The 19,630-nt window shown below is 39.5% G+C and overlaps 1 protein-coding gene across 4 annotated transcripts in view; it reads left to right on the top strand.

Moving 5' to 3' along the window:
• The window catches only part of LOC133641733 (neural-cadherin-like), a 342,738-nt gene that overhangs the window by 104,501 nt on the left and 218,607 nt on the right, over window positions 1-19,630 (top strand). For all 4 annotated transcript variants that reach the window (XM_062035681.1, XM_062035679.1, XM_062035682.1 and 1 more), the window contains exon 2: window positions 16,850-17,047. In XM_062035681.1, the coding sequence (XP_061891665.1) occupies window positions 16,921-17,047 (127 nt within the window). In that variant the 5' untranslated portion in view covers window positions 16,850-16,920. The remainder of the gene's footprint in view (window positions 1-16,849; window positions 17,048-19,630) is intronic.

Raw genomic sequence — 19,630 nt, 5'->3', positions numbered from 1 at the left:
CTCATCCTTCACCCCACACACAATGAGTGTCCTTTTACTGTGGGCAGTGTACTGTTTGCGCACACAGGCAGTGTGTATATGTGCACACGGGCACTTGAGACAACTTTTTTTTTCTTTCTATTCCGCCAAGCCACTTAGCAACTTTATATAGCAACTACCCAAGGAGAGGATTAACAGCAGCGAACATAGAATGGCTTACAGCGAGCTACAACGCACACGTGCGCAACACGAGTGCACACTGAGCCTCGGCCAAAAACGCTTCGCACCTTTGTGATCCACATCTCTATTATGCCTGCAAATTCTTGTGCTTTACGGCTTTGTAGTGTACAGTGCAGTGTTTTATCACGCTGATCCTGGCCCTGAGTCTAAAAAGAACACTTGACTAAAGAGCCTGTGAGCCTTTGCCATGTTCTGATTTTTGATCCGATTTTGTGCCTCGGCCAGGTGGAGTCTTGCACCAGGGCATAAACCAGGGATGTCAAACATGCGGCCTGTGGGCCGGATCAGGCCCTCGAACAGGTTCAATCCGGCCCGCGAGATGAGTCAGTGTAAAATTGAGCTGCATTTTTAAATTAAATAAACTGTTTTTCTAAATGTGTCCACTGGATGTCGCAATAGCAATTCTGTTAGGCAAGCAAATTGTTTATATTGGGGCGAGCAAGTATACCAAGCAAGAGGTACACAGTAGCGGGGCTGGGACTCCTCCCCCCTGACCCAACGTAAAACACACAGGAGTAAAATAAACAATTGGTAACCCCACTTAAAATGCTGCATGAGACACATTGATATGATTCTGTGAAAATTAGTTTCTTCTGTGAAAATTCAAAGAAAGTGAACAGTGGAAAGACAAATGAGGTAGTTGATACATAGAGGAGTTTTTATTTATGCTTTCTTATGTTTTTTGTTCAATCCTACATGGGCTGTGACTTAAAGTTGAATTGCTTTGTAGATACACTGAGATTAAGTCTAAATTCATTGTTCTTCATGGAGTTTTTGAAACTGTACCATTTTTTTACGCAGATTTTTCAACTAACTTGAATTGTTTTGTCAAGAGGATCATATGTGATATGTCCTTTTTTCAGAATGTGCTTGTTCTATTTTAGGCCAAAGTAAAACCAAGAAAACAATCTGAAGTTGCCGTAGTTGTATTTTAAAGTTATTATGCCATGATTTTACCAGTCCGGCCCACATAGGAATAGATGGTTCTCCATGCGGCCCCTGAGCTAAAATGAGTTTGACACCCCTGGCATAAACACTCTATGCCAGGGGTGTCAAACCTACGGTAAAACAGGTTTTATCCGGCCCGTGCGATGAGTTTCCCAAGTATAAAAATGAGCTGTTTTTTTTTTTTTTAACAAAAAAAAACTGCTGTTTTAAATGTGTCCACTGGATGTCACAATAGCAATTCTGTTAGGCAAGCAAATGGTTCATACTGGGGCCAAGCAAGAGGTACACAGTATAGGGCAGCGTTTTTCAACCTTTTTTGAGCCAAGGCACATTTTTTGTGTTGAAATAATCTGGAGGCACACCACCAGCAGAAAGCATTAAAACACTAAACTCAGTTGACAGTAAAAAGTTGTTGTCGCAATTGTTGGATATGACTTTGAACCATAACCAACCATGCATCAGTACAGCTCTTGTCTCAAAGTAGGTGTACTGTCACCACCTGTCACATGGCGCCGTGACTCATTTTGAGTTTTTTGGTGTTTTTCTGTGTGTAGCGTTTTAGTTCTTAAGAGTCTTCCGCTCCTATTTTGGTGGCTTTTTCTCTATTTTTGGTATTTTCCTGTAGCAGTTTCATGTCTTCCTTTGAGCGATATTTCCCGCATCTACTTTGTTTTAGCAATCAAGAATATTTCAGTTGTTTTTATCCTTCTCTGTGGGGACATTGTTGATTGTCATGTCATGTTCGGATGTACATTGTGGACGCCGTCTTTGCTCCACACGCTGTAAGTCTTTGCTGTTGTCCAGCATTCTGTTTTTGTTTACTTTGTAGCCAGTTCAGTTTTAGTTTTGTTCTGCACAGCCTTCCCTAAGCTTCAACGCCTTTTCTTAGAGGCACTTACCTTTTTGTTTATTTTTGGTTTAAGCATTAGACACCTTTTTACCTGCACACTGCCTCCCGCTGTTTCCGACATCTACAAAGCAATTAGCTACCGGCTGCCACCTACTGATATGGAAAAGTATTACACGGTTACTCTGCCGAGCTCTAGACAGCACCGACACTCAACAACAACACATCATTTGCAGACTATAATTTGCAAAAAATATTTTTAACCCAAGTGAAATTAGATAATCTCCCACGGTACACCAGACTGTATTTCACGGCACACTAGTGTGCCGCGGCACAGTGGTTGAAAAACATTGGTATAGGGGGACTATGGCTCCTCCTCCTTGACACACATGAAACTTAAAACCTGCCGTTTTATGTCTTGTGCTTCGAACACATCGTAATTTGGCACCCGCATTGCCCCAAAATGTCTCTGTCAAACACGAGAGAAGTTAACCCCTTTGAATAGTTTTTAACTCCGTTTCTTGCGGTTTGTTGAGTTAGCACTGGATTGATACGTGGACATGACAAAGGAGGTATGCAATACCTCGAAGAGTTTACATGTTGTGTTTTTTGTTCAATCCCAGAAAGACTGTGATTTAAAGTTTAATCCTGGCTTTGTAGATACACCGAGACGAAGTGTTTTTGAAACGGCACCAATTTCCTCAGAATTTTCAACAAACTTAAAGTGTTTTGTCCAGAGGATTATTTGTGATTTGTGCGTTTTCATAATGTGCTTGTTCTATTTTTGGCCAAAGTAAAACAAGCTGGAGTTGTCTTTATTTTTAAGTTATCACGCCATGATTTTACCATTCCGGCCCACTTGGTAATACATTTTCGTCCATGCGGCCCCTGAACTAAAATGACTTTGACAAACATTGAAAAACACAATATTTGGCCAAAAACTGTGGAAAAAAAAAGAAGTTTTTAGACATTATATATTTGGGGAAAAGGTTTTGTTACAATATACTCTTAAATAGTACGGTGGTTTTAGAAATACAGCCGCAAATCTGTCAAGATGACGGCATTTGAAGCAATGCTAAATTAGCAATTATCTCTATGATATTTTGAATGCACACGGCCGCAATGCTACTAAACCAAACTAAAACTATTAAAAGGAACATGTTGATTTACCCCTGAATAAAAGTTTAGCAGAAACAAAGTATAATTTCATGCATACGGTCAAGTAGAGCTAGCACACATTGGCCGAGCACGACGACCACATTGATCTGTTACTGAAGTGACTGGTCGCCATAATCATGTGGTTGTGGCCCTAATCAACCGCGTAGAGTGGCATTCTAGTTTTGAATTGGCTTCACTGCGATAGGATATATTAAACCCTTTTCTTTACCCTTGGACCTAATAAACTGTTTTTTTTCATCTTTTTTTTTGAAAACTTTGGACATTATCTGGAATATAAAGAAATGACTATTGAACATATTGAATTGAACTGAATTGTAGTTGTCGATGTAGTCCTTTTGTGTATTGTTTATATGTGATTATTTATAGTAAATACAAATCTTGTAAAATATTAATACATTATTTCTTAATATCTAATTATAAATGTACGTTAAAGAGGCTTCTGACCACATAACTTTCCTCCAGAAGGTCTTATCTTTGTCCATGTGACGTCAGATGAAAACAAAAAAATAGCTGTTTGGCCACAATACCCAGCAATATGTTGGGAGGAGAAAAAGTGAGTTATATAATGCCAGGAACACCATTCCTACCGTCAAGCATGGTGGTGGTAGTATTATGCTCTGGGCCTGTTTTGCTGCCAATGGAACTGGTGCTTTACAGAGAGTAAATGGGAAAATTAAAAAGGAGGATTACCTACAAATTCTTCAGGACAAACTAAAATCATCAGCCCGGAGGTTGGGTCTTGGGCGCAGTTGGGTGTTCCAACAGGACAATGACCCCGTGGTAAAGGAATGGCTAAATCAGGCTAGAATTAAGGTTTTAGAATGGCCTTCCCAAAGTCCAGACTTAAACTTGTGGACAATGCTGAAGAAACAAGTCCATGTCAGAAAACCAACACATTTCGCTGAACTGCACCAATTTTGTCAAGAGGAGTGGTCAAAAATTCAACCAGAAGCTTGCCAGAAGCTTGTGGATGGCTACCAAAAGTGCCTTATTGCAGTGAAACTTGCCAAGGGACATGTAACCAAATATTAACATTGCTGTATGTATACTTTTGACCGTGCAGATTTGGTCACATTTTAAGAAGACCGATAATAAATTCATAAAAGAACCAAACTTCATGAATGTTTTTTGTGACCAACAAGTATGTGCTCCAATCACTCTATCACAAACACATTAAGAGTTGTAGAAATGATTGGAAACTCATGACAGCCATGACATTATGTTCTTTACAAGTGTATGTCAACTTTTGTAGTTACGCCATTTCATCCTAGAAGCCGGAAGAGGGCAGGATACACTGTGTAAAATACACCAGAACGTTAGCGCCCTCTAGACATCTGTGTAAATGTTGCAAACAGCCCCTTTGACTGCATTTTTGTTGATTGTGTCTTTTATGTACACACTGAGGCTCCCATAGCCAAATTTACTTCTGGCCCCCAAGAGTAATACAGTAAACCCTCTGTTACCCACTGTGAAGTGGTTCTGGCCCGGAACCAATGGTAAATGAGTGGATTAATCACTGCATAGTTTTTTTTTTTACAGCTGGAGCATTAAAAACCTGTTCACGACTTTATAAATATGGGTTTTAACATTAAAAAAACCCTCTGGAGATTAAATAACACCCAGAGTCACATTTAAAAGCTGCAAACTTTGATGTGTTGAGGGACGACTCTATTCAGGGTATCCTCCGGCTTCCCAATATACTTTTGGTGGTGGGGGCGTGGCCAATATGACATCATGCATAACGGTCGATTATGCATGTGTTTTCTTTAAAAAAAAGGCTAAAAAAAGTTGTACATATCTTTATAAACACATCTGTGTTATTAGTAATTAGTTAATGGATGGATGGATGGATGGATATATTTTTTGTCAGAGGTTTCTGTGGTTTATTAAAGTTAAAGTTAAGTTAAAGTACCAATGATTGTCACACACACACTAGGTGTGGTGAAATTTGTCCTCTGCGTTTGACCCATCCCCTTGATCACCCCCTGGGAGGTGAGGGGAGCAGTGGGCAGCAGCGTAGCCGCGCCCGGGAATCATTTTTGGTGATTTAACCCCCAATTCCAACCCTTGATGCTGAGTGCCAAGCAGGGAGGTAATGGGTCCCATTTTTATAGTCTTTGGTATGACCCGGCCGGGGTTTGAACTCACAACCTACCGATCTCAGGGCGGACACTCTAACCACTAGGCCACTGAGTAGGTTTATCCGTTATACACTGCTCAATACCGGGGTAGAGAAGAATATACGCTAGGTCAGGATAAAACACAGGGGCTATTTCATCCCTGCAAGCCTGTTTCACAGATTCCTCTGCTCTTCAAGGGATTTTCCCCTGACCTTCCTCAAAATCCCCTGAAAAGCCGGGAAACCTGCGAAACAGGCTTGTAGGGATGAAACCGCTCTGTGTTTTTTCCTGACCTAATGTATATTTTTTTGGTAACACTTTAGTATGGGGAACATATTCACCATTAATTAGTTGCTTATTAACATGAACATTAGTAACATATTGGCTCTTAATTTGTCATTATTAAGTACTTATTAATGCCTTATTCTGCATGACCTTATTATACAACAACCCTAACCCCAACCCTAACCCTCTGACCCTAACCCTAACCAAATAACTCCAAATTAAGTCTGTGTTAATTAAAATATGTTCCCCTAGTGTCCAAAAAATCTTAATTAAGTCTTTGTTACTTACAATATATTCCCCTAGTGTCCAAATAACTCTTAATTAAGTCTTTGTTACGTAGAATATGTACCCCATACTGAAGTGTTACCATTTTTGTTTATATCATTTTGCTCTAATTTTCAATTGTTGCTGCTTATTGAACAAAGTATTAACACGGGCCATACACCAATGGCGGCTGCTGCTCTTTTAAGTAGGAGAAGCCCATTTTTAGGTACTTTCTAAACCCGTATGCAGTCTCCAATAACAGAGAAAATATATAAAGATGCTAGATCAGTGGTTCTTAACCTTGTTGGAGGTACCGAACCCCACCAGTTTCATATGCGCATTCACCGAACCCTTCTTTAGTGAAAAATAAAATGTTTTTTTTTTTTCAAATTCAAGACAAAGTTATGATTTTGGTAACACTTTAGTATGGGGAACATATTCTAAGTAACAAAAACTTAATTTAGAGTTATTTGGACACTAGGGGAACATATTCTTAGTAACAAAGACTTAATTTAGAGTTATTTGGTTAGGGTTAGGGTCAGGGTTAGAGGGTTAGGGTTATAATAAGGCCATGCCGAATAAGGCATTAATAAGTACTTAATAATGACTAGTTAAGAGCCAATATGTTACTAATTTGCATGTTAATAAGCAACTAATTAATGGTGAATATGTTCCCCGTACTAAAGTGTTACCATGTTTTTTTACTGGTGCACAAAATGAACCGTGCATGATTATCACCTTGTTCAAATAACAAAACCAACGCTCACAACAAATTACACACCTGCAAATCAGTCAGCTGTTGCCGTATCCGTAATACACAGATAAGGAGAAGTTTGTATTTACACGATGAGTCGGGTGTGTTTTGACCTCCGCCGAACCCCTGAGGCCGACTCACCGAACCCCTAAGGTTCGATCGAACCCAGGTTAAGAACCACTGTGCTAGATTGTACAAAGAGAGTTGTTAAATTCTCCATCTCAACTCGGATCAACGGAATGAAACTCAATAAATTCCTTTGCAGCTGATTTTGCTGTCAATTACAAAGGGATTCAACCTCAGACTGATCATCCAATCATCATGCAAAAGCCCGGGGCCCAAGGCCAGTCAAGGCCGTGCCCACTTCTCATTCACTTCCAGAGATGCTAGGCATTTATCCAATGATTGTCTAGTTTGGCTGCAGTGGAAACACACACTTCATTCTCCACAATGGAGACAATGGAGGCTGGGCTTCAACACTGTTTAATGTACTGTAACGAGTTGAAAGCATTCAAGCGCTTATTTAATGAATGGAGTGTAAACACAAAAGTACACATTTGACCATTTTTTAAATATATTTTAGGGAAGGCTGAGCTTCCCTTACAGTCTTAGAGCAATCACCACTTCCGTATACCCGTATCCCCAGCAGGTCTCCATGTTGAACGACCGCCGGCATGTTAGAATAAGGCGGGTAAGGGATGTTGGCAGGTCAGATCTGTAGCTTCGGGACAATGATTTGCTGTAAGGGCTGGGTCGGTCGGGGCTATGCTGCTAGAGCCAAGGATAGATTAATGTACGTCCACATGCTGCCTCGGCTACGCAATCGTGTGCAATTTGCCAACGTCACACCACATCATGTTTTGACATTGCTGTTTCGGTAATCAAAGTTTTTGGTGGCCGAAATCTCGGTGCATCACAAGTCAATAGTGCGTAAAAAATAGGCTTTATCCATCCTTGCATACAACGTTTTACTTTAATTTGTTGCACGCTGCAGTCAGCCCTATAGCCCCTAACACAGGGGTCGGCAACCCAGAACGTTGAAAGAGCCATATTGGACCAAAAGTACAAAAAAACAAGTCTGTCTGGAACGGCAAAAAATGAAAAGTCTTATATAATGATGATGCAAGTGTCTATATTAGATATAATAGCCTACTATCAAAATGACTGTGTCGCAGGCTGACACAAATCTTCGTTGACAGAAATGTTGAAATGTAATATTTATTGTACACATTTTTACAATTATAGAAACCATTTGTAAATCAAAGGCTCCTCAGAAGGGAAATTACTGGCTTTTAATGGCCAAATGTATAGATGTGTGTGTCCAAGTTAAAGGAAACGGCAGGCAGTCTTCTTTTAATAGATTTATTACAATCTTTGGCAAGCTAGGTAATGTTTGCTCTTGTCTGAAACAACATGGCACACAAACAACTCTGAAATGCGGCCAATCTTACATACATATAATGTGTGATGACACATGCTAAACCAAATGATATACAAAGAGGATCAAAGTAAAAGAAATTAAAATGAGCTCAAATATACAGAGGCATAATGATGCAGTATGTACATACAGCTAGCCTAAATAGCCTGATTAGCGCTCCCCACAGGTCAATAACATCAACGAAGCTCAGCATTCATGCACAGCATGAAACATTTGGTGGACAAAATAAGACGAAGGAGTGTAGTATTTTACATGTAAACAAACTGTTGCGTCACAGTCCACACTATGGTGAGTTCAAGAACCGCCAAAATTAGGAGAACAAAACGATGTTCACCAAATACTCTCATCAGTGAAGCATACACACAAACATATTAAACAGTGGGCTTTTTTTTAACAATTGGGGAGGTTGGTGTCATGTTTGTCCTCAAACAAAAAACATACTAAAACCCAAAAAATATTCTTCTCGCTCATAGCTGCTTTGCAGCACGCATTAGGAGGCAAGTCACACGCTCTTGCTGCGATACAAACTACTGGGTGGCCAGGCGCATACATACTGTATATACATACTTCATTATCATTCCACAACTGATAGGCTTGAATTAACTGCCTTGGCTCTGATTAGCGTCTGTAACGAGCTAATTAGATGGAGTCTTGTAAAATCATCACCACTATTACCGGAGGGACATGAACAAGCAAGAGCAAGGACTGTGTCTTCCCGCAAAGATTTGATAGTCAACTAAATATTCAGTGTTAAGGCTCTGATTCCTATTTTGATTACTGTAAGTGTATTGTACCCACCCTGATTTGCATTAGAATATGTGTCCTTTAACATTAGTCATTAAAGTGGATTGTTCTGTTTTACCAAGCAGGATGATCACACTTAAATTGCATAAACCGCCCATGTCGACATTTAGGAGATACCATCTGAACATTGATTAGTTTCTCGGCGCCTATGATACAATGGTTATTTATCTGAAAAGGAACGATCGTCAGATCCAAGCTCCAACTTTTTTCACTACAGAGCAATTTTAAAGCCGTGGAAGAAAGATGGATTAATTATTTTCCCTTTGCTTCTTTCTCCCTCTGTTATTATCCCTCTAACAATCCCTTTAGGAGCTGTCACACATTTTGCAGCTATTACGTTTCGGGTGGAAACACTCCAGAGTGTAACATGTATTTTTTTAAATCAAAATGCATTTAACAACAAGCCAGTTAAAAAGCGGAATATTAAAGTTTAAGTCCCAACGATAGTCACACAAACACTAGGTGTGGTGAAAATATCCTCTGCATTTGACCCATCCCCCATGTTCACCCTCTGGGAGGTGAGGGGAGCAGTGAGCAGCAGCGGTGGCCGCGCTCGGGAATCATTTTGGTGATTTAACCCCCAATTTCAACCCTTGATGCTGAGTGCCAAGCAGGGAGGTAATGGGTCCCATTTTTATAGTCTTTGGTATGACTCGGCCGGGGTTTGAACTCACGACCTTTCAGTCTCAGGGCGGACAATCTAACCACAAGGCCACTATTAGCATCTTTTTGCAATGTTGCAGCACATGCAAAGAAAATGTGTATCTACGAATGAATGTCCTGTCACGGGTTTTTTTATCTTCCTGGTTTGTGAAAACTTTGTAGGCACCCTATATTTTTTATTTCTTTTTAAATGTCTGCACCTGCATATCTAAATGTCACATTAGTTTTTTGTTGTTTCTTATAAATGCAATGTCTTAACAATATTTTCTCACAGCCATGACGCATGTGCATGTCATTTTTTATGGACACTATATACCTGTCAACATTTGCATTGAGAAATTGATTTTTAAATGTATAAAAAGTGTATTACTTTAGTACAGTAGTTAAGTACAGTTTAAGATCTTATTTTGTTTTCACATTAAATAAACTCATGCCTGCATCTTATATGCATACAAACACAAAAAGTAAACACAAAATAAGTGTCAGTAGTACTAAATCAGCATGTGCAGGCTAGCCATAATATATGTATTATCTAATCTATTATTGAACTGGAATGGACTTATGCTGCTTTTAAATTGAAGTGGAGTGGTAATTGGATGTTTGACATCTAGTGGTCAAAAAACATTCATTAATTTAAGAGCATGATGCAGTGAGTTGAAGGATGGTATATCACATATTTATAGTTTCTCATATATTTGAACTTACCCTCTTTTCTGTTTCATAGAAATTTCCAACACATTTGTTTGATCACTTCCTGTATTCAATTTGTAACACAAACCATTATATACATAAATGCATAAGTAAATAATGAGATAAATAATAAATGAGGTTGTCATGAATAAATACATTTACACATATAACTATAAACAACATAAATACCATACAGACCATAAATGCTAGGGATTAACTCTTACAATAGCTCATGATTCGATTCTGATTCTTGGGGTAACAATTCGATTCAGAACCGATTCTTGATTCAACGCAATTCTCGCAATATATATATATATATATACATATATATACTGTATATATATTTGGTATAGACGTAATAAAACCTTTTGAAAACAGTTTACAAAAGCTCTTCTTGGCTGACATATACAAACAACGAATAAGCATGGAAATGAGAAAATGTATTTATTTTTAATAATTTTTTTTTAAACATTCTTAATTAATTTTTTTGATCGATTCATAATTTTCAAGAATTGATTTAAACATTTTATAAATAAGGATAATACATTTTTATTCACATATGAATTATATTTTGAGAATCCTATTACTAGTAATTACAATTTTGGGATATTGCCCATCAGTAGCAAATAGATACAGAAACTAATGTGTGAACAATTCAGGAGAATAACAATCCCACTTGGACTTGTCTATTAAAACATTTTTAATAAACTTAAGAAAAAAGTAGGAAAATATTACTAAATCAAAATCATTAACAACAATTTTTTTTTGTAGAGTGATAGAAGATGACTTTTGTTAGTCTTGACTCTCTGAAATGCATAAACACCCTGTGTGGTGTGTTCTTAACAAACCATACATTGATGAAAAACACATTTTTCCCCATGCAGTTGATAAATGAGGCGCAGTGTTTTCCCAGGGACAAGCACACCTGTTACGTCAGCCCACACATAGTGAAAGGACTAAATCCCCTGCTAATTTTGTCGTGGATTAAAAAGTATACCCTCCAGTCAAAAGCAAGAGACCTTTTTACGTAATTGGATTTAAAAGCTCACGTAAGTGTAAGCCAGTGTGCGACTTTACAAGTGTGTCCGTGCAAATAGCAACTGGTACTACTTTTACACGTGCAGGCCAAAGTGGTCGAAATAGTTTCTTTGTTTTGTTTACACTGCAAGTAAAATGTGTTTAATGTCTTTATGTGACTCCAGTATAAACACGCAAAGGCCCCAAAGTGGTCCCAATGTGGCCCCAATGTGGCCTCGATGTCACTTGCATGCATGGTTTGATAAAGTGAAAACAAAGGAAGTTGACCGGATTCCGTAAATGAGCATGGATTTTATTTTGCTTCTCCTACAAAATAAAATAAGTCGCCACACCTTAAAAAATTTTTTTTTTTTAACGTGAAAATAAATTACAATATTATAATGTGTGAATGGATATACTGTACAGTGAAATATACGTGTTTTAGTTATTTTTATGGCTGTTAAGTAGACGAGGCACGAACATTAGCGTGGATTCACATTAGCTTTAATTTCTAATTCACTTACGTAAACAATTTATGCATTGTACGTAACATGTAAGCAAATACGCCAAAGCATCATTTCCGGTCCTTTAACAATCGCTATTCCTTCAAAATCAAAATATATGTACTCATATTACATATAGCCTATTATTTCTGCACTATTGACATGTGATGTACCAAAAATATGGCCTCCGAACAACGCCTTTGCTCAACAAAACCGGATGTTGTGATGACGTTATCCACTTCAGCTCGCGGGCTGTGTCTTTTCCCACCGACACGAATGACATAGCTCACCCAAAGTTGACGCAAAAGTCTCATTCAGGTCGCATTTCAGGCGCATTTCTGTTTAGTCTGACGTTACATTTGAAAAGATCCGATTCCGGATTTGGACTACCGCCTGGTGTGGCCCAAATATGATGCAAAAAGATCAGATTTGAGGTAGGCCTTGGCAATATATCGATATACGCGATATATCGCGGGTTTGTCTCTGTGCGATATATAAAATGACTATATCGTGATATTCGAGTATACGTTCTCACGCAGTTGCTTTTAGCTGCTGGCATTACACTGCAGGCTCTGTGGGGGCCCTGTTGCCGGTGGGGCGGGGGCGGTCTTCCCGTCCGGTTGCGGGGGGTCTCCGGGCCCCTCGGGCGGGGCGTCCCGCCTTTCTGTCCGTGTGAGGTGTGGTCTCTTGCTGCCTTGGGGTCTGGCTGCCCCCTGCTTTTCTCGTGCCTTGTCCTCTGCCGGGTGCGTCTGTCTGCGGCCTGCTGCTGGCCCTTGTGGGCGGCGCGGTGGGCCAGGCTCTGGGGTTCCTGTCGCTGTCCGGCTTGGCTGCGTGGGGGCGGTGGCCCCTGGTTCCCTGGGCACCACACCTACTGTTTGTGGGATGGGTTCTCGGGGAGGCTGGGGCCGTACTCTGGCTCCCGCACACACTGGGAGTCAAATGTATTGTACATGCAAATTCACATATACTCACACACATACATACAGACATACATAGGTACCTACGCTCCCACATACATATACAAATAAATACAGTACATATTTACACACTCAAAGTTTGTACATCCACACGCACATTCATAATACAAACATACTGTATACACATACTGTACATATACATTCACTGTAAAAACACATGTACACATACTGTACATATACACTCACTGTACAAACACACACATACACATACTACACATATACATTCACTGTACAAACACACACATATATATACTGTACATATACATTCACTGTACAAACACACATATACACATACTGTACATATACATTCACTGTTCAAACACACATACTGTATACACATACTGTACATATACATTTACTGTACAAGCACACCTATACACATACTGTACATATACAAGTACATATGCACACATACACTCATGCACATAATCACGTTTCATCAAACATATATTAACGTTGTTGCCCTAGGGTAAACTGGGTATAACACATGGCACACTGACAAAGCTTAACCTATTGTTACTAAAACAATCTACAATGTTAATGTAGGTTGCTTCTCTTTCTTCCCCTCCATTTTTCTGCATTCTTTCGTATCTCAAGTTATCATTACGTATATGTATTGTTGCATTTGAACAATTGTATTGTTGATAATAAAGGTAAAGTTTTGGTATTGTTTATTATCAATAGCACTATTTCTATTGGTATTCATATTGCTCCATTTTTAGTGTAATAATGCTCATTGTCATTTCTGTATTTTTTATTTTATTTTCGCTAACTGCTTATTTGCTATTACTTTTACCATCATATTTGTACATGTCGTATTTGCTGATGTTGCTCTGTTGTTGTTGTGTTTGCTGTTGTTGTTTTTGTCTCTCTGTCTAATCCCCCTCTTGTCCCCACAATTCCCCCCTCTGTCTTCCTTTTTCTCTCTTTCTATCCCCTCCTGCTCCGGCCCGGATGCACCAAATGATAATATAAATACACTTAATAAAGTCAAAATACAATTAAGGCAACAAGAGAAGTATCCTACACTTCTCTTTTGTAAAGTAAATCTGAACAGCCGATATGGGCATCTACATCTGCTATATGATTTGCCCGAGAAGCTGGGCAGGACATTATTAAAAATAAAAAAAAAAAAAAAAAAAAGACATATAGAATCATCATACTGGTGTGATTACATGCATCAAGTGTTCATTCAAGGCTAAGGCAAAATATTGCGATATATATCGTGTATCGCGATATGGCCTAAAAATATCGAGATATTAAAAAAAGGCCATATCGCCCAGCCCTAATTTGAGGTACTTTGGAGCATTTAAACTGGAAAACCAAAACATTTAATCTGTATCACTTGAATGCAAAAAAAAATCAGATTTGGTGTGCAGTGTAAATGGGGCCAGTAAGACAGACGTGCTAAAACAGCAGGTTTTTATTTTCTAGGTTAAAGCAGATGGTCTCAATCTGGCAGCCCACCGAACTGCTTGGCATATCATCTGACGTTTCTTCATGCTACATGGACACAAGATCATAGCTAACATATGCAAAAACAACTTAAAATACCCTCTTTACTTTTGCACCATAGAAACTTTGTATTGGCATCAGCACAAGTGCGCTAACTGCCTGATTGTATGGGACCCCCTCAATCAGTGTATATTTTGGTCATTGAATATCCATTTCATGAATGGGCTTTGAAAAACATAACAATTATTGGTTAATTGGTTAAGGGATGGTGTGGCGAAGTTGATAGAGTGGCTGTGCCAGCAATCGGAGTGTTGCTGGTTACTGGGGTTCAATTTCCACCTTCTACCTTCCTAGTCACGTCCGTTGTGTCCTTGGGCAAGACACTTCACCCTTTGCCTCTGATGGCTGCTGGTTAGCGCCTTGCGTGGCAGCTCCCGCCATCAGTGTGTGAATGTGTGTGTGAATGGGTAAATGTGGAAATAGTGTCAAAGCGCTTTGAGTACATTGAAGGTAAAAAAGCGCTATACAAGTATAACCCATTTATCATTTATTTAATTTGAATTTCATTTCAAAATGCATAAAATAAAATTAAAAAAACTAACTACATCTAAAATGGTTGTATTTTCGTTGTATATTTCATACAACAACAATTTGAATCATTAGTCAGCAGACAAAGACATGCACCTTTTTTGCACGTGTCATCACTTGTACACAACACGCCCACCAGAGGTGGGTAGAGTACCCGAAAATTGTATTCAATTAAGAGTACCGTTACTTTAGAGTAATATGAGTCAAGTAAAAGTAAAACATAGTAATCAAAGTAAGTACTTGAGTAGATCAGCAAAAGTCCCTTCACTGTTAACATCGGGGAAGCTTGCAACCCCAGCCTGTGCAAAGCCAAGGGCCGTGGTCTGCAGCCCAAGGGCTTGAGGGTAAAGGAGACTGCAGACTTCAAAGTCTTAGTAAGTAATGCATATGTGAGTAACTTCTGGTTTATTTAGTAGCTATTTTTTAATGGTTCTTGGACTAAAACTGTAGTTTGTGTGTGTGTGTGTGTGTGTGTGTGTGTGTGTGTGTGTGTGTGTGTGTGTGTGTGTGTGTGTGTGTGTGTGTGTGTGTGTGTGTGTGTGTGTGTGTGTGTGTGTGTGTGTGTAAAACATGGAAATCATATACAATTTACTGCAACATATTTTCTCAATTTGCAAATGGAATTCTTCTCGGGTGAGATGGGAAGTGAACATTTTGACTGACACAGATGACAGCACATTATATAATGTTCTTTTTACTAGTTTGAAAGTAATCATTGACTGATTTTTTGCTGCCTTGTCTGTCACTTTTTTTTTTACAGTCAATACGTTGCTACGTATGAAATTAGTCTGATCTGTCAAATAATTCAGTTTCTTCTATTTTCACACTTACACTACCGTTCAAAAGTTTGGGGTCACCCAAACAATTTTGTGGAATAGCCTTCATTTCTAAGAACAAGAATAGACTGTCGAGTTTCAGTTTTCTGGCCATTTTGAGCGTTTAATTGACCCCACAAATGTGATGCTCCAGAAACTCAATCTGCTCAAAGGAAGGTCAGTTTTGTAGCTTCTGTAACGAGCTAAACTTTTTTCAGATGTGTGAACATGATTTCACAAGTGTTTTCTAATCATCAATTAGCCTTCTGAGCCAATGAGCAAACACATTGTACCATTAGAACACTGGAGTGATAGTTGCTGGAAATGGACCTCTATACACCTATGTAGATATTGCACCAAAAACCAGACATTTGCAGCTAGAATAGTCATTTACCACATTACAAATGTAAAGAGTGTATTTCTTTAAAGTTAAGACTAGTTTAAAGTTATCTTCATTGAAAAGTACAGTGTTTTTCCTTCAAAAATAAGGACATTTCAATGTGACCCCAAACTTTTGAACGGTAGTGTACATGTAACGTTTTACGTTGTCTCTAAAGTAACTGTTGGTCATACGCAGTGTGCCTCTCAAACACTAGGGGGAGATTTTGGTAATTTCAGCTTGTTAGCCATGTGGTCATGTAAAGACAGTAGAAGAAGATAATGCTACATGCTAATAAGCTAGGCCTAGTAACTTTTAAGCGCCAAATCTAACATAAGTGCACATTTACACTGCTATTTGGTGGTGTAGGTTTCTATTTTACCATATACTTTAAAATACTGACCTATTTCAGTTTCCATGTCTGTACTTTGTGCTGGTTTGGCGTACGTAAACAGTCCCTGACAATAGCATGTTATCCCCTAGGCTCCCCAAGCGTTTACCTGTTTCTCACCTTTTTTGTAAGGGGCGCCGGAATTTGTCAGTCCCGTCAGCGATCCTGTTCTGTCTCCCTGAATGGGATTGTGATGGAAATCTTCATTTTCCCTTGGAGATTATTAAAGTATTTCTGATTCTGATTCTGATATTATTATTGCATTGTCTAAACCGCTGCGTTTATGAAATCTGCACTTGTATATAATTATTGGAGTTTGTCCTACTTCAAAAGGGCCAGTGTTTTCTTGATGTTTTGATGCATCTTTGTACATGATGATGAAATATGCATTTTTCAGCCGACTGGTGCTCCAGATTCTGCTGGCTGCATGTCTATACTCGACTCATACACCTCCATGACAGCTGTCACTTTCAGTCGCCATAGCTCAGTCACTATCTCTGCCTTTCACCCCAGGCCCTGACTGGTACCTGAACAAGGTGAAGCTGACGATCACCGATGTCAACGACAATGTCCCTGAGTGGAATATGAAGCCTTACCCGTACCAGGCCGGAGTGTCCCACGATGCCCCTGCAGGGATCGTTGTCTATCAGCTCCAGGCCCTTGATAGGGATGAGGGCAGAAGCGGGGCGGTGGAATACTTTTTGGCTGATGGTAAGGTTTTGCCTGCATTTTTTTTACACATTGAAATGCATGAGTGGGAAACAGTAGGCAGAGCTGTTGCGCTTGTGGAGCCATGGGTGTAAAACCAAATAGTCAGGCCCAAGCACAGTCACTCAGACAGCCAGCCAGAGGCTTTCACACATCCATTCATGCATTCATACGCTATGAAGGCGTCCATTAGTTTTTTTGTCTCCATCACAACATCTATCTGAGCTTCAGTATCTCTTTCCTACGCACGCACATTCAGATTTACAGCCAGAGGCCTTCCAACATGTATTCCTTCCCTTATCATACACTCCTGCAGATGTTTGCTACTCGATTTTACCGTGCACACAGACAATCACGAAAGCACATAGAAATACGTATGGTGGGCTGTTGGAAGTCTGCCAAAAATCAAGACCCCCTGGTGGTTTTGGGGATAGAGGTTTGTTGGCATGTCGGAGAGAAGGGGGATGTGCTAATCTCCCCAATGGGGTTTTACAAAACACTACTTACTTCCCTCTGATGCACATTAGTCCATTGCACAGCTCCCTGATGCAAACCCAAGAATATGTTAATTGCCAAAGAGCACCCGTTTGCATGGTCATAGTTGTTGTAGCAAAGGTCTTCTTCAAACGGCATGAGCCACATTCTGGTTTTTTTATTACCTTCAGGGAAATTCGAGCCCTATGTCAAGATCATTTATTTAACCCTCACATTATTTGCTTCGATCCAAAGGCCTCAAGAGGATAGGAACCAGCGAGGCAAGGATGTCTGACCTCAATTTAAGCTTCACCGCTGGCAGAAGTTGTGATTGTTTGCTAACATTAGCTGAGGAAATAATATCACTGCAAAGGACTATTTAATTGGGATTGTTCCATCAAAGGGTATTTTTACATTTGTTTTTGACAGCTTTGGGAGATATGGCCTACAATGTATATCGCTATATATTACAGCCTCCTGCGATAACGACATACACTATATTGCCAAAAGTATTTGGCCACCTGCCTTTACTCACATATGAACTTGAAGTGCCATCCCATGGAATTGTCCAAAATGTGTTGGTATCCTGGAGCATTCAAAGTTCCTTTCACTGGAACTAAGGGGCCAAGCCCAACTCCTGAAAAACCAACCCCACACCATAATTCCTCCTCCACCAAATTTCACACTCGGCACAATGCAGTACGAAATGTAGCGTTCTCCTGGCAACCTCCAAACCCAGACTGGTCCATCAGATTGCCAGATGGAAAAACGTGATTTATCAGTCCAGAGAACGTGTCTTCACTGCTCTAGTCCAGTGGCAACGTGCTTTACACCACTGCATCCGACGCTTTGCATTAGACTTGGTGATGTATGGCTTAGATGCATCTGCTCGGCCCTGGAAACCCATTCCATGAAGCTCTCTGCGTACTGTACGTGGGCTAATTGGAAGGTCACATGAGTTTGGAGCTCTGTAGCAACAGCCTGTGCAGAAAGTCTTTGCACTATGTGCTTCAGCATCTGCTGACTCCTCTCTGTCAGTTTACGTGGCCTACCACTTTGTGGCTGAGTTGCTGTTGTTCCAAAACTCTTATTTTTTCTTTTAATAAAGTTGACTTTGGAATATTTAGGAGCAAGGAATTTTCAAGACTGGATTTGTTGCACAGATGGCATCCTATGACAGTTCCACACTGGAAATCACTGAGAGCGGCCCATTATTTCACAAATGTTTGTAGAAACAGTCTCCATGCCTAAGTGCTTGATTTTATACACCGGGCCAAGTGATTAGGACACCTGATTCTCATCATTTGGATGGGTGGCCAAATACTTTTGGCAATATAGTGTATATCATAATATAATATTTGGCATATAACGTAAACTACGAGTTTGCTCACTGCAGGTGCTTCAGTGCTGCATTGCCCTTCTGTTTGGACTGAGCTTTCAACCGGAAGTGCAAGTGCGTTCCGTCTTCTAGCCGTCCATAGCGTTTTTACTCGAATGGATTCTTCATTCATCACTTCATGCAACATTTGCAAGTTTTACAGTATAAGTAAAAATATTCATACTTACTAAACCGTCCCATGTGTGATGTCTGTAGGAGTGTTTTCATGCATATTTGTAAGAGTTATCGTAATGACATTAGCGTCATTAGCATTAACTGTTATGCTAACACGTTGATGGGTGTCTGTGTTAGAAGTATTAGCTTACAATGGCATTTATTTTGTTTTCTTTCAGTTTCGTAAATTCACTAAAACGTCACAGTGGACTTATTGAGTCTGTTGAGCTGATTGGAGAGCTAGTTTCCACAGCTCGTGGCTCCATGACTATGACTTCTGCTTTAATTGATGAAATGAGGAAGTAAACTTAATGTACGCATGTCAGTTATGGTGTTAATGAAGTATTAGTAAAATACAAGGAGAAGGGGTAGGATTAACTATTAGTTTTGCTTCTTCCTACTTCATTTCAGATTTGTTCATATGTGTAAACATGACACTCTTTAATGTAACTTGATAAACATGTCTGAAACAAATGAATCATATCCGTTATCATAACAAACGAGAATGTGTCATCAACCTGCATTATCACTAATGAGGACAGCTGTTACGCCACCTAAAT

The sequence above is a fragment of the Entelurus aequoreus genome, linkage group LG24, assembly GCF_033978785.1.
Source record: "Entelurus aequoreus isolate RoL-2023_Sb linkage group LG24, RoL_Eaeq_v1.1, whole genome shotgun sequence".
NCBI lineage: Eukaryota > Metazoa > Chordata > Actinopteri > Syngnathiformes > Syngnathidae > Entelurus > Entelurus aequoreus.
Note: the sequence above shows the minus strand (reverse complement) of the source record. Positions and strands in the feature narration are given on the sequence as shown.